Source organism: Pan paniscus, chromosome 18 (genome assembly GCF_029289425.2).
Source record: "Pan paniscus chromosome 18, NHGRI_mPanPan1-v2.0_pri, whole genome shotgun sequence".
In the NCBI taxonomy this organism is placed as follows: Eukaryota; Metazoa; Chordata; class Mammalia; order Primates; family Hominidae; genus Pan; species Pan paniscus.
In genome coordinates, this window is record NC_073267.2 from 29,276,714 (window position 1) to 29,289,940 (window position 13,227).

General features: G+C 48.8%; 1 protein-coding gene across 4 annotated transcripts in view; it reads right to left on the bottom strand.

Annotated features, from left to right (window-relative positions):
* Window positions 1-13,227, bottom strand: part of GSG1L (GSG1 like) — a 278,788-nt gene that overhangs the window by 94,617 nt on the left and 170,944 nt on the right. For 2 of the 4 annotated variants that reach the window (XM_034951144.4, XM_034951146.3), the window contains exon 3: window positions 4,694-4,846. The exons of 1 other annotated variant lie outside the window; for it this stretch is intronic. In XM_034951144.4, coding sequence (XP_034807035.1) covers window positions 4,694-4,846 — 153 coding nt within the window. Of the gene's footprint in view, window positions 1-4,693; window positions 4,847-8,277; window positions 8,397-13,227 lie in introns of those variants that run through there. One more of the 4 variants, XM_008959906.4, reaches the window with a different exon arrangement.

Genomic DNA, 13,227 nt, shown 5'->3' on the forward strand with positions numbered 1-13,227 from the left:
TTGTATTATTATTTAATGTATTATTTTTATTGTATTTATTGTTGTATTGTTATTTTTTAATTGCTTTTTTTTTTTCCCAAATGGTTTCGCTCTGGGGTTGGTGGAATCCACAGATGCGGAACCCATGGCTGCAGAGGGCTGACTGTAATTGGTTAGAGGAAGGGCTGCCCCAGTCTCTGCTTTCTCTACCAAGGCACTGACCTTGGGCTGAGCTGGTCCAGCAGACGTCAGAGCCCAGCCTCTCCCCAGATGGACCTGGCTGCTGGCCTCTGCCCAAGCCTGCCTGCCCGCTCTTCCTAGACAGAAAGCAGCACTTTCCCTCCCACAGGAGCAGAGCAGAAGCCCTCTCCACCTCCTCCAAGCCCCTTACCACCTCTTGCCCTGTTTCCAAGGGGCTCCCTAAAGACCAGCCTCCCATGTCTTCCTGGCCAGACGCCCAGCTCTCAGCAGCAGCCTCGAAGTTTATCTCCTCATATTGTGTCTCTCCTGTTTATCTTCTCCCGGGCATGAATACAAAATCCTTTCTCTCCACCACTTGCTACCTCAGTCTTATTCCATCATCTGGCTGCTACATCCTTCTCAGTTACTGTTTTCTGAAGACTTAAAATCTTCGTCCTCCCTCCTGGTCACTCCTGCAGTGTGAGTCTGTGAAAAGAGCACAGGGCTTTGAAGCCAACTGGAGCTGGGTTTAATCCCAGCTCTGCAATGACCAGCTGCATGACCTTGGGCAAGTCAATTAACCTCCCTGAGCCTGGATTGTTTATCTGCCTGGAATTATGGAGACAATCGTATCTGCTTTCACAGTGGGTCTCCCCACTAGGAGGAAACCTGGCTTGGTTTATTTGTTTTCTTGAGGGTAGAAACTTTGAGAAGCCCTTGGAGATAGAGGAGAGTCCCCCACCTCCTGCCCCATGAGAAGACTGCTTGCAAGAACCGGTGTTGGCTGCCTGTGGCCAACAACAGACTTTTGTTTTGTGGCTGGAGTGAGCAGGTTGGGGGAAGAGCTACATGCTTGGAAAAACGGAGGGGATTTTTTGATGCTTGGTGCAGGGGAAGAAAAGGAGAGATGAACCTGCTGATGAAGGAGAGGGGACTGGATGCCTGCCCCCCGAGACATCATGCCCAGACTGTCTGAAACAGACTGATCATCTCCCCTCCAGCCCCTTCCACTTCTTCCCCATCTTGGTTAGACCACTGCTCACCCTATTCAAAGCCAAAGGATAGCCGAGGGATCTCCCAGGTCAGGGGCCCTCTGACCATCTGATCCCTTCTCAGAATAATGTTTTCCACTAGATAAAATGAAATACATAGTACAGAAGAAATCAATTACATTGAAATACAGTTAGCAATATATTCAAACAAATTGTTGTATAGGAATTTATGTGCCATTTTGTTAACATATGAAACGAGATTCAGTGGAAACTTTAATAAGTATCATACTTTTTTTTTTTTTTTTTTTGAGATGGGGTCTTGCTCTGTCACCCAAGCTGGAGTGCAGTTGTGCGATCTCGGTTCACTGCAACCTCCACCTCCCGGGTTCAAGTGATTCTCCTGCCTCAGCCTCCTAAGTAGCTGGGATTACAGGTGTGCACCACCATGCCCAGCTAATTTTTGTATTTTTAGTAGAAACTGGGTTTCACCATGTTAGTCAGGCTGGTCTCGAACTCCTGACCTCGTGATCCACCCTCCTCGGCCTCCCAAAGTGCTGGGATTACAGGCATGAGCAACCGCACCCAGCCAAGTATCATACTTTTGAAGGAGTGCATTTTGAGATAGCTGCAGCTGTGGTGAGATTTCATGAAAAGTACAGATTACTATTGGTGACTATGTCATGGGTCTCATCCCCACTACTGTGATTTGTTGGAGGAAAGCTAAATGACAGCTAATTTTATGTTAGAAAAATAAAGATGTTATTTCCCCCAACTGGGTTCATGGACCTCCTGAATTCTGTGCACTCCAAGCTAGAAACCCTTCACCTTGACTCTATTTTCCCCTAACCACCCACTCCCACCCGCCTCTCCTAACCAGTCCCCAAGCCCAGCTGACTTTACCTCCTGCACGGTGCACCTGTCCCTGCCCTCACCCATTCTCCACTTAGGCCTTGTTGCTTTGCATCAATATGACTCCTGCAGCCTCCTGGCTGGCCTCCCCACCTCCATTCTTGCTCCACTTCATCTATGCTCCACCCTGAACCCAGAGAGATCATCCCTGATGTGGTTTGGCTGTGTCCCCACCCAAATCTCATCTTGAACTGTAGTTCCCATAATTCCCACGTGTCATGGGACGGACCCAGTGGGAGGTAATTGAATCATGGGGGCAGGTCTTTCTCATGCTGTTCTCCTGATAGTGAGTCTCACGAGAGCTGATGGTTTTATGAAGAGCAGTTCCCCTGCACATGCTCTCTTGCCTGCCACCATGTAAGACATGACTTTGCTCCTCATTTGCCTTCCACCATGATTGTGAGGCCTCCCCAGCCATGTGGATCTGTGAGTCCATTAAACTTCTCTCTTTATAAATTACCCAGTCTCGGGTATGTCTTTACTAGCAGCATGAGAATGGACTGATACAATCCCCAAATGCAAACCCGACTGTGTTGCCCCTTGCTCCACACTCTTCAGTGGCTCCCTATTGCCTATATGGTAAAATCCAAAGACTCTATAAAGCACTGAGACCCTCACAAAACTCTCCAGCTTCATCTCTCAACATTCCTCCTCTCCCTACTCCCAGTCTTCCCACCATTTTGAGCTATGTGAAGTTCCCAGAATATGCCGCATCATCAGGCCTTTGCTTACACTGTCCACTCCACCTGGAATGCCCTCCTCAAGTTGTCCACCAAGCAGACTCTTACTTATTTTCCAAGTCTCACTCAAATGTTGCCTTCCCCATGCCCACCCCACTCATCCCGACTCCCTGGGCAAATGTGGGTGCCCCTCCTGCAGAGCTGTTAACACACCCAGTCCATAGAGGTCAACACACCAAGTTAGAATCGTCTGATGAATACATTTCTCCACAAGATCACAAACTTGGCCAGACGTGGTGGCTCATGCCTGTAATCCCAGTGCTATGAGAGGCTGAAGCAGGAGGATTACTTGAGCCCAGGAGTTGGAGACTAGCCTGGGCAACATAGCAAGACCCTATCTCTAAAAAAAATTTTTTTTTTTAATTAGCTGGTCGTGGTGGGGGGGATGGGGTTTGCCTATAATCCCAGCTACTCAGGAGGCTGAGATGGGAGTATCGCTTGAGCCCTGAAGGTCAAGGCTGCAGTGAGCCGTGATTGCACCACTGCTCTCCAGCCTAGGCAACAAAGCAAGACCCAATCTCAAAAAAAAAAAAAAAAAAAAAAAAAAGAGAGAGAGAGAAAGGCTTCATGAGGGCAAGGACTGAGTCTTTTTCCTTCAACTCCCCCAGACAAGCACAGTGCCCAGTGAGGCCTTCAGTGAATGTAGGTTGAGTAAATAAATAAAAGATGGAGGGGAAAAAAAAAAGAATAAACAAGCTCTCCATCCTTGGACAGCTGGGGATGGGGTGCATGGGGATGGGGTACATGGGGATGGGGTGCATGGAGGCCAAATCCCACATTGTCTGTGTGTTGCGACAATTGTTCTATTTTTCTTCTTTTCTTTACTGTGATGATTGGATTTCCCACATCCTGGGGATGACAGATTGGCACATTTTGATCTATGGCATGTGCTCTAATTTCTTGAATGCAGCTCTATTCTTTGAAAGATCCCTCTGTCAAATGTACATACCTCAATTAGGAGAGATTACTTCCCTTACCAAGAGGCTCATCGTTTTTGTTTCATTAAATAGAGAGTTCTTCCAATGCGTGAAGAATAGGATTAAATTTATAGAAATTCAATTTACACTCAGCTTTTTAGGAACAAATGTCTTACACAGCCAAGCCACTGCTCTGTCTGCCAGGCCTCCTGATGTTTTAGTTTATAGGCTTCCTTTATTCCCTTCCTGCGTAATCCCAGCTTAACCCCTGATGACCTGAATCTGCTGCGGCGACCCTGGGCACCTGCCCACCAAATCTAAGTGTTTGCTTGGAATCATCTGTCTCCATCTTCCTGAGTCCTATGATGCAGTTGACTGTCCCATTCTTCCTGAAACCCTCAAAATCCCTGGCTCCGTGGCCTTTTCCCACAATCCCTGCCCAACACACTCTTGCCCTTGAGCTTCCGGATGTGTTTGATCATTCGACTTCCCATGCAGCATCTCCACGTGGAGTTCTCAAAGCCAGATGAGCTCAGGAAGAGGAGCAATGTGCCCTCCACCCCAAAGTGGCTTCTCTTTTACATCCCAGGGAAAGGCGGCACAGTCAGCCTATTCTGCACAACTGCCTCCCTTGCTGACACTGCAGATCCAATCCATCACAGACCATGCGGTACTGATCTCCTGAAGACATCTCAAATTCATCTGCCTCTCCCTCCCACATGTGTTATGCTCCTTGAGGTCTGGGACTGCCTGCTTTTGCTCATTACTATAGCCTTAGTACCTGGTCCGGTGCTTGGCATGTATTAGATGCTCAGTCAATATGCATTGGTCATTTTTTACAAACGATAAAACTGAGGCTCACAGAAGAGAAGCAATTTGTCCAATGCCTCCCGGTTGGTACAACCAGGGCTTACTCCAAGGGCAGCACCCTTTCTCGCCTCTGCTCTGAGAGGCCACAGGACCAGCCATGCCTTACCTGAGAGCACCGTGAAGACAGCCGCGAAGGCATTGAGCTTGAGCCCGTCGATGACATTGCTGGAGTGGAAGAGCTCGAGACACATGAGGCTGAAGCCAACCACCAGCAGCAGAATGTACAGCACCTCGGAGACCACAGACAGCCACAGGACCCCTGTCCAACAGAGGCAGAGAGGCCGTGAGATGAGGGGCCACCCAAGATAGACTCACCTGTGCCTATTCCTCCCACAACAGCAGAGGGTAGCAAGTCATTCTAGAATAGACCCTGGTTCTGGGGGAGGTCCTGATGGAAGCCTGTCATGGCCGTCCCATCCTTGTCTGCAGGGGCCGGCTCAGGGACCGAAGCTTAAGTCAGCATTCTCTGGATCCCATTACTGGGGAAGAACTTTTATCCTGTGGCTGGACCAAGGGCTCCCTTTCTTTCTCATGGATTAGATGATCACCACTGAGAGCCAGCTTGCCGCCACCAGTTTAGGGTGAAGCTGACACTGTAGACGCAGAGAAGAGTGATGGAACGATGGCCTCATCAGACCAATCACCAGCCCTAGGAGCTGCCCTGTTCTGGGTTTCATGAGATAAACTGCTGTATTGTTAGGCCAGTTAGTGCGAGGTTCTGTGTTACCTCCAACTACACATTTTGTTTTGTTCTTTTTTGTTTGTTTGTTTTTGTGGGATTTTTTTGAGAAAGGGTCTCGCTCTGTCACCCAGGCTGGAGTGCAGTGGTGCAATCACGGTTCACTGCAGCCTCAAATTCCTGGGCTCAAGCCATCCTACCACCTCAGCCTCCCACGTAGATGGAAATATGGGAGTGCGCCACCAAACCCAACTAATTTTTTATTTTTTATAGAGATGGGGTCTCGCCATATTGCCCAGGCTGTTCTCAAACTCCTGGGCTCAAGCTATTTGCCTGCCTCAGCCTCCCTAAGTGCTGGGATTACAGGCATGAGCCACCACACCTGGCCCACCTGCAGCTCTAAGTATGCCACCTCACACACACAGCAGGCTTGCCCTCAAGGGTCACCTACACTTTTATCTGCCCTGTATCCTACCCCACATTTTTTCTAGAACCCATCATTGCTACTCCCACACTTCAACCTTGTGGTTCTCCCAGTCAGCCATGTTCTGGTGAGGTCCTGCCCTCCTGGCATAGCTGATTGGTCCAGTATGATTATCTGACTTATAATTGACCAATCAAAGTCTTCCTCTAGGAACCTGCACTTAGAACCACTGAAGTAGACCAGGAAAGAGCAGTTCAGATGAGAGTCTGAGCATTCTGACCACATGAGCACCTGGTTCCAGCTGTTCCTGAAGACCACCTGCACTCCTGTCCTTCCAGGAGTTTGGCAGTTCAAATGTTCTTTGTATTCCCTGAGATAGCACAGCTCCCTTTTCCTACAAATTTGTCCAAATTGGATTACCATCATTTGCCATCTAGTTTAGGGAGGATCTGCTGTTTTTCCTACCCATATTATAATGATTCCTGCATGCTTTTTACCGGGAGAGACTCTTTCTTCTCTGTCTACATGGATGCTTTGCAGCTGACCCACATCTGGGCTCCATGATGGGGACATGACTCAGGTCTAGCCAGTCAGAGTGCCATGTCCCTCCAACTCCAGTCATTGGTTCAGGAGTGAACTTCTCTATGCCTCAGTTCCTTCATCTGTAAAATGGGGGTAATGGCTGGGCACGGTGGCTCATGCCTGTAATCCCAGCACTTTGGCAGGCTGAGGCAGATGGATCACTTGAGGTCAGGAGTTCGAGACCAGCCTGGCCAACATGGTAAACACCCATCTCTACTAAAAATACAAAAAGTAGCCGGGTGTGATGGCATGCACCTGTAATACCAGCTACTCGGGAGGCTGAGGCAGGAGAATCACTTGAACCCAGGAGGCAGAGGTTGCAGTGAGCCGAGATAGCACCAATGCACTCCAGCCAAGGCAACAGAGCGAGACTCTGTCTCAAAAAATAAAAAAATAAAATGGGGGTAATAACGCCTGTCTTGCAGTGTTGTGGTGATGTGAGGATTCAGTTGCACAGCAATGTAAGGAGCTTATAAATAGCACATAGTAAGAGCTCAAGTCATTTGTACTATTACAATTTTTTTAGAGGAACATAATGGGGATATATCTAATGGAGACTGGAAATACAGCCCAGGGGCTCTTGACGAGGTCAAGGCTAGAGATAGAGTCAACAGGGAGAAATGAAATTGTGAGGGTACATATGATTTCTGAAAGAAAAAGTAGCGAATAGAAGATGGAACTAGGAACACATCCCCATGGCTTGCCTTCCAGGTCACACTAGTCATGTGGTCTCCCAAGACCCACACTTTAGAGAAGGAACTACGGACCAGGCATGGGCAGTCAGACATGGACCCATGACCCAAGTCTATTCAATGAGACTCAACCTCAGGACTTTTGCAGGAACTACTGGGAAAGAGAAGCTCTCTGTCTCTTTTCTTTCTCTCTTTCTTTCTTTTTTTTTTTCTTTTTCTTTCTCAGACAGGGTCTCACTCTGTCACCCAGGCTGCAGCACAGTGGTATGATCATAGCTCACAGCAACCTCCACCTCCTGGATTCAAGCAATCCTCCCACCTTAGCCTCCTGAGTAGCTGGGACTACAGGCATGCACCACCATGCCCAGCTTATTTTTATATTTTTTGTAGAGATGGGGTTTCACCATGTTGCGCTGGCTGGTCTCAAACTCCTAAGCTCAAGTGATCATCCTCTCTCAGCCTTCCAAAGTGGTGGGACTACAGGCATGTGCCACCATGCCCAGCCCTAGAAGCCTTCTATTTCTACCACGTTTGAGGCTAGAAGGATGTAAAGATGGAATTGACTGAATCACCAGACAGCAAGAGCCTTCCTGAGAGTGAATCCAGTGCCAAGGGAGGCAGAGCCAAGAGATGGAGGAAGATTGCGTCCTGATGACATTGTTTGAGCCCCTAGATCCAGCCATGCCTGAGGCTGCCGGTCCTTTGTTCTTTCAATCACGTGAACCAATTAATTCTTTGTCTTTGCCCATGCCAGTTTGAGGAGAATTTCCATCACAACCAGGAGTCCTTATCTTCAGCTTTTCTTGTCAAACATGTCCTTCTCTAGCTCTCTGCCTTTGCACAAGTTGTTCCTTCCACCTGGAATGTCCCGGGGACATCCAAGAAATACTATTTATCAAATAAAACAAATAAACAGAAAATTCTGAGTCCCCACCTGCTCCCTGATGAAGAACCCAGACGCTGAAACACCCACTATCATTCTTAGCGCAACAGTGCTTTTAGAGTTTCAGAGAACTTTTCTTTTCCTCTTCTTCCCTTTTTTTCTTTTCTTTTCTTTTTTTTTTTTCTCCCCCCTACCAAAATATCACATCTCCTGGGCAATTCCTTGGATTGTTGTAAGAGAATAATGTGCTCTTGGCAGCCTGGATGTTGTTAAAACACCCCCTGGCACCGCACACTCACAGCCTCCCAGCCCTTCGCTGGCCCAAGGGCCACCAGGCAGCGGGGAGTGAAGCAGGAAATTCAGAGAGCACTGAGCCTGCAGGAGGGTGGCCGCCCCCAGGAGGTTTCATCCCCAACCCAACAGTCTTTACCTCGGAGCTGCTGTTGCTCCTATCGCTGGGTTTCCAGCCCCTGTTGGTGCTGGCAGGGACTGCCCCTCATCATGGCGCTGCTCACTGACTCAGCTGCCTCCCCCACGCGGCCCCCACACCCCAGGGGGTGCGTTCAACCCTGCCCACGTGGGCCCCGGGCCAGGACGCTTCCCCCGCCCCTCCCCTCACAGCAGGGCCCAGCTCTGCTCTTTCAGAAGTGATGGGAGATGGGCCAGAGCTTGGAGGTGGGGATGCTCCGGAAGTAACTTAACCATGGGGAAATAGGCACGGGTACCCCGATGCCTGGCGGGGTTGTGGTTCTTTCTTTCTTTTCTTTTTCTTTCTTTCTTTCTTTCTTTCTTTCTTTCTTTCTTTCTTTCTTTCTTTCTTTCTTTCTTTCTTTCTTCTTTCTTTCTTTCTTTCTTTCTTTCTTTCTTTCTTTCTTTCTTTCTCTCTCTCTCTCTTTCTTTCTTCTTTCTTTCTTCTTTCTTTCTCTGTCTCTCTCTGTCTCTCTCTCTCCCTGCCCCCATTTCTTTTCTTTCCTTAAGACAGACTCTCACTCTGTCACCCAGGCTGGAGTGCAGTGGCACCATCTCAGCTCACTGCAATCTCCATCTCCCAGGTTCAAGCAATTCTCCTGCGTCAGCCTCCCGAGTAGCTGGGATTGCAGGCACCCGCCATTGTGCCCGGCTAATTTTTGTATTTTTAGTAGAGATTGAGTTTCACCATGTTGGCCAGGCTTGTCTCGAACTCCTGACCTCAAATGATCCACCCACCTTGGCCTTCCAAAGTGCAGGGATTACAGGCCTGAGCTGCACCCAGCTGGCTTGTGCTTAGATAGATAGATATAGATATAGATATAGATATAGATATAGATAGATATACAGATATATAGATTTTTTTTTGAGACAGGATCTTGCTCTTTGTCCAGGCTGGAGAGCAGTGGCACGATCATAGTTCATTGCAGCCACTAACTCCTGGGCTCAGGCCATCCTCCTGCCTCAGCCTCTGTAGTAGTTGTGACTAAAGGTAAGTGCCACCATGCCCAGCTAATTTTTTTATTTTTTATTTTTGTAGAGACAGGGTCTCACTATGTTGCTCAGGCTGGTCTCGAACTCTCAGCCTCAAGTGATCCTCCCGCCTCGGCCTCCCAAAGCGCTGAAATTATAGGTGTGCCTGGCCGAGTTGTGCTTTTCCAGCTAGATTGCTAGGTTTATTTCCTTATCTTCTTACTGGGCTCGGGAGCATCCGTCTGCGAGTTTCAGCCCACTCCAGTCGAGGAAATTAATAACAATAACGATTGTTCTTGTTGTTATAATTGTCACAATAAGGGCTGACAGTTATGAGGTCTTTATTATGTGCCAAGTCAAAAAGGAGGATATTGATGTCCCGCCCAATCTCCTAGGCTCTCTTTTTAGAGTTTCTGTCTTTGGATGATTGTCTTTGGGCAACCGGAGCCCATTTTTTCTATCTTTGTTCAGAAAATGGGAACTTATATTTCTCTCTTAGCCGCCATCAATGCATGACTGACCAGCAGGGTCCTGTCCTGTGGCTCTGGCTAAGACAACTCTGAGCTGTGACCCACACTACAAAGCCCCCATGGGGTCAGACTGGCCTGACACCATCCCTTGCTTTCTGTTCTCCTTTCCCTGTCCTGCAGCTTCAATTCCCTTACCAGTCTCCCCAGGGAGCATTTCCTTCACCAATGACTTTGCACCCAAATCCTCATCTTACGCTGCGCCTCTAGATAATCTGATCTTAGACGCAAAAATTTATGTGGATTATATCCCCAAATCTTCCTAACAGCCTGCAAGGTAGCAACATATCACCCGTTTTGCAGACAAGAAAACTCAGCTTCTGAGGGATTAAGCAACTGCTCTATACACCTAGGTAGTGGCATAGTCTGGATTCAAACTCATGCCTCTCTGCCTCCAGGAACCATGGTCAGCAAGGAGGCTGTCATCAGGACAGAGTGGCCACTTGGAAACCATATTCTCCTGCTTTTAGCAGGTTGCTGCAGCCGGTCTGGCTGTGGGGCGTAGGATTCCCTAGTCAAGGCTCTTATTCAAGATATTCTCCGGAGTCCTAAGCAATTCTGGAACCAGGTGTCCAGAAGAGGATGGCCGCTGAGTGGGATGGAATGGCCCTTCGGTTCTCAGGGATGCCATACCAGCCAGCCACCAGGCATGATGGGGAAGGAGGTCACAGGGTAGAGAAGGCAATCTGGAGGATTCTTGGAAGCCAGGTTGGGGAAGCTGGACTTGACCTGAGCTCAGGGGCAGGTGAGGGGCTTAGCCAGGGAACTCTGTATGCTGAGAGGAGAGTGAAGAATGGATGGACAGGATGGAAAGAGTTCTTGGAGGCTTCCGCTGCACTCCATGCAAAAGATGATGGTGGCCTGGACTGTGGTCACAGTGGGAATGAGGACAAGTAGATAAACTGATAACCCCTGAGGGGTGGACTCAGTGGGCTGTGCACCTATGAACCTCATGGCAAAGGAGAGGGAGGAGGCCACACTGGTGCCATGTTCCTGGCTTGGACACGTGAGCAGATGATGGCATTCCTCACTGAGCATGGAACAGTGCTAAGGCAGGAGGACAATGACAGGCAGAGCCTACATGAGCCGTGGAACATCCAGCAGGAATGTCCATGAGCTGGAGCTCAGACAGGTGGGGGGCACTGGCAAGACTCAGCACTCCCTGTGTATCTGCTGTGATTGTCAGAAGGTAGTTGGAGTCAACAGGATGCCTCTGAACCCATGTGGGAAGTGGGATTCCAGGGGACATCAATACTTAAGGGGAGGGAGCAGTGGCAGGGGGCTGTGAAAGTGCGGCAGACACAGCCGGTGCGGTGCTCCCAGCCTGCCCACGGCCCTTGGGGGCACATTTCCACCTGCTGGCACCTGTGTCTCTCTGCCTGGGGGCTTGCCCTGGCCACCAGAGCCCACCTCCACCCAGCTTTGAGACAGGCTGGACATGCCGGGGGACGTACATCAACCTGCCCCCATCCCCAGAAGCAGCCCTCCCCCAGTGCCAAGTGTGAGCTGGTAAATAAGTACCAGAAGCTGGGTGCCACTGGGGGCTGTGAGCTACGCATTCCTGTTTCCCACCAGGGGACAAGTGCTTTAAGGTGGTGTTGAATCACAACGTTAAACTGTCAGAACCAAAGAGTGAAAAAGTGATTCTCTTTTCCCTGATTTTTAGCATTCTTATTACCTCAATCAAAAGAATCTCTGTGTGGTGCTAATAGGTCCTTAACACCTTTCTAACACTTGTCAATTTTTTAAAGCAAAGACAAGGCTGGCCTCAGACTCAGAATCTTCCATAGTTTCTAGCCATATTGTGTAACTTTTTTTTATTATTTGTTATTATTAATTATTCATTTTTGAGACAAAGTCTTGCTTTATCACCCAGGCTGGAGTGCATCGTGCAGTGGCTGGATCATGGCTCACTGCAGCCTTAACCTCCTGAGCTCAAGCGATCCTACCGCTTCATCTTCCCAAGTAGCTGGAACTACAGGCACTCACCACCACAACCCACTAATTTTTAATTGTTTTGTAGAGACAGGGTCTCACTATGTTGCTCAGGCTAGTCTGAAACTCCTGGGCTCAAGCGATCCTCCTGCCTCAGCCTCCCAAAGCCCTGGAATTACAAGCGTGAGCCACCGTGACTGGCCTCAGATTCTCTTAACCCTTCTCACTTCTCTGTAAGGAGTTCTTTCATTCAAGTGTCTTCACTTGAACTATTTGGGGGATTCTGTTTTCTGCAGGTACCGTCAGTGACAGATCTTTTTTTTTTTTTTAAGGCAAGGGACTCTGATTTCCAGTGAGAGTGGTGATCTAAGCCAATGGTCTCAGCACACACTGAGTGCCCCACCAGCACCACCAGGCTCACCTGGGCACTTGTGCAAATTCTCCGGCCCCAGCCCAGACCTGTGGAATCAGAAACTCTGAGAGTAAGAATCATTCTGTGTCTGAATGGGCCCTACAGGCGATGTTGATATGCAGTCCAATTTGAGAACCAGGAATCTAAAGTCCCATTTTTAAATGTACATGTAAAAAATGAGGCTGAATGCAGTAGCTCAAGCCTCTAATCCCAGCGCTTTGAGAGGCCGAGGTGGGAGGATCACTTAAGCCCAGGAGTTCGAGACCAGCCTGGGCAATATAGGGAGACCTCATCTCTACAAAAATTTTAAAAATTAGCCAGGCATGGTAGCGCATGTCTGTAGCCCCAGCTACTTAGGAGGTTGAGGTGGGAGGGATCACTGGAACCCAGGAGGTTGCGGCTGCAATTAGCTATGATCCTGTCACTGCACTCTAGCCTGGACAACAGAAGTGAGACCCTGTCTCAAAAATAAAAAAAAATGAGTCACCTCAGCCAGGCTTGGTGGCTCACGCCTGTAATCCCAGCACTTTGGGAGGCTGAGGCAGGCAGATCACCTGAGATCAGGAGTTTGAGACCAGCCTGGTCAACATGGTGAAACCCCGTCTCTACTAAAAATACAGAAATTAGCCAGATGTGGTGGTGTGTACCTGTGATCCCAGCTACACGGGAGGCTGAGGCAGGAGAATCGCTTGAACCCGGGAGGTGAAGGTTGCAGTGAGCCGAGATCGCGCCATTGCACTCCAGCCTGACAGAGAGAGACTCAGTCCCAAAAAAAAAAAAAAAAAAAAAGTCACCTTAAGGAAAAACTAAGTCAATGCTAGAAAAGAAAAGTAGGTGTTGGCATCAGGCAAATAAAAGGTGGTATGGGAATAATTAAACAATCGGGAACCAATGCAGAATGCCTGGCCTGTGATGAATGCTCACTTTTCTTCTTAGTGCTGTGGAATGCAAGCTCGTGGAAGGACAGGAAGTCAGAACAGACAGTCTTTCGGCAGGCCCAGCAGAGCCTCGCCTTAGTGATGCCGGGAAAGCCTCCATAATGGTGGGGATGATTGTCCCAAGTCTC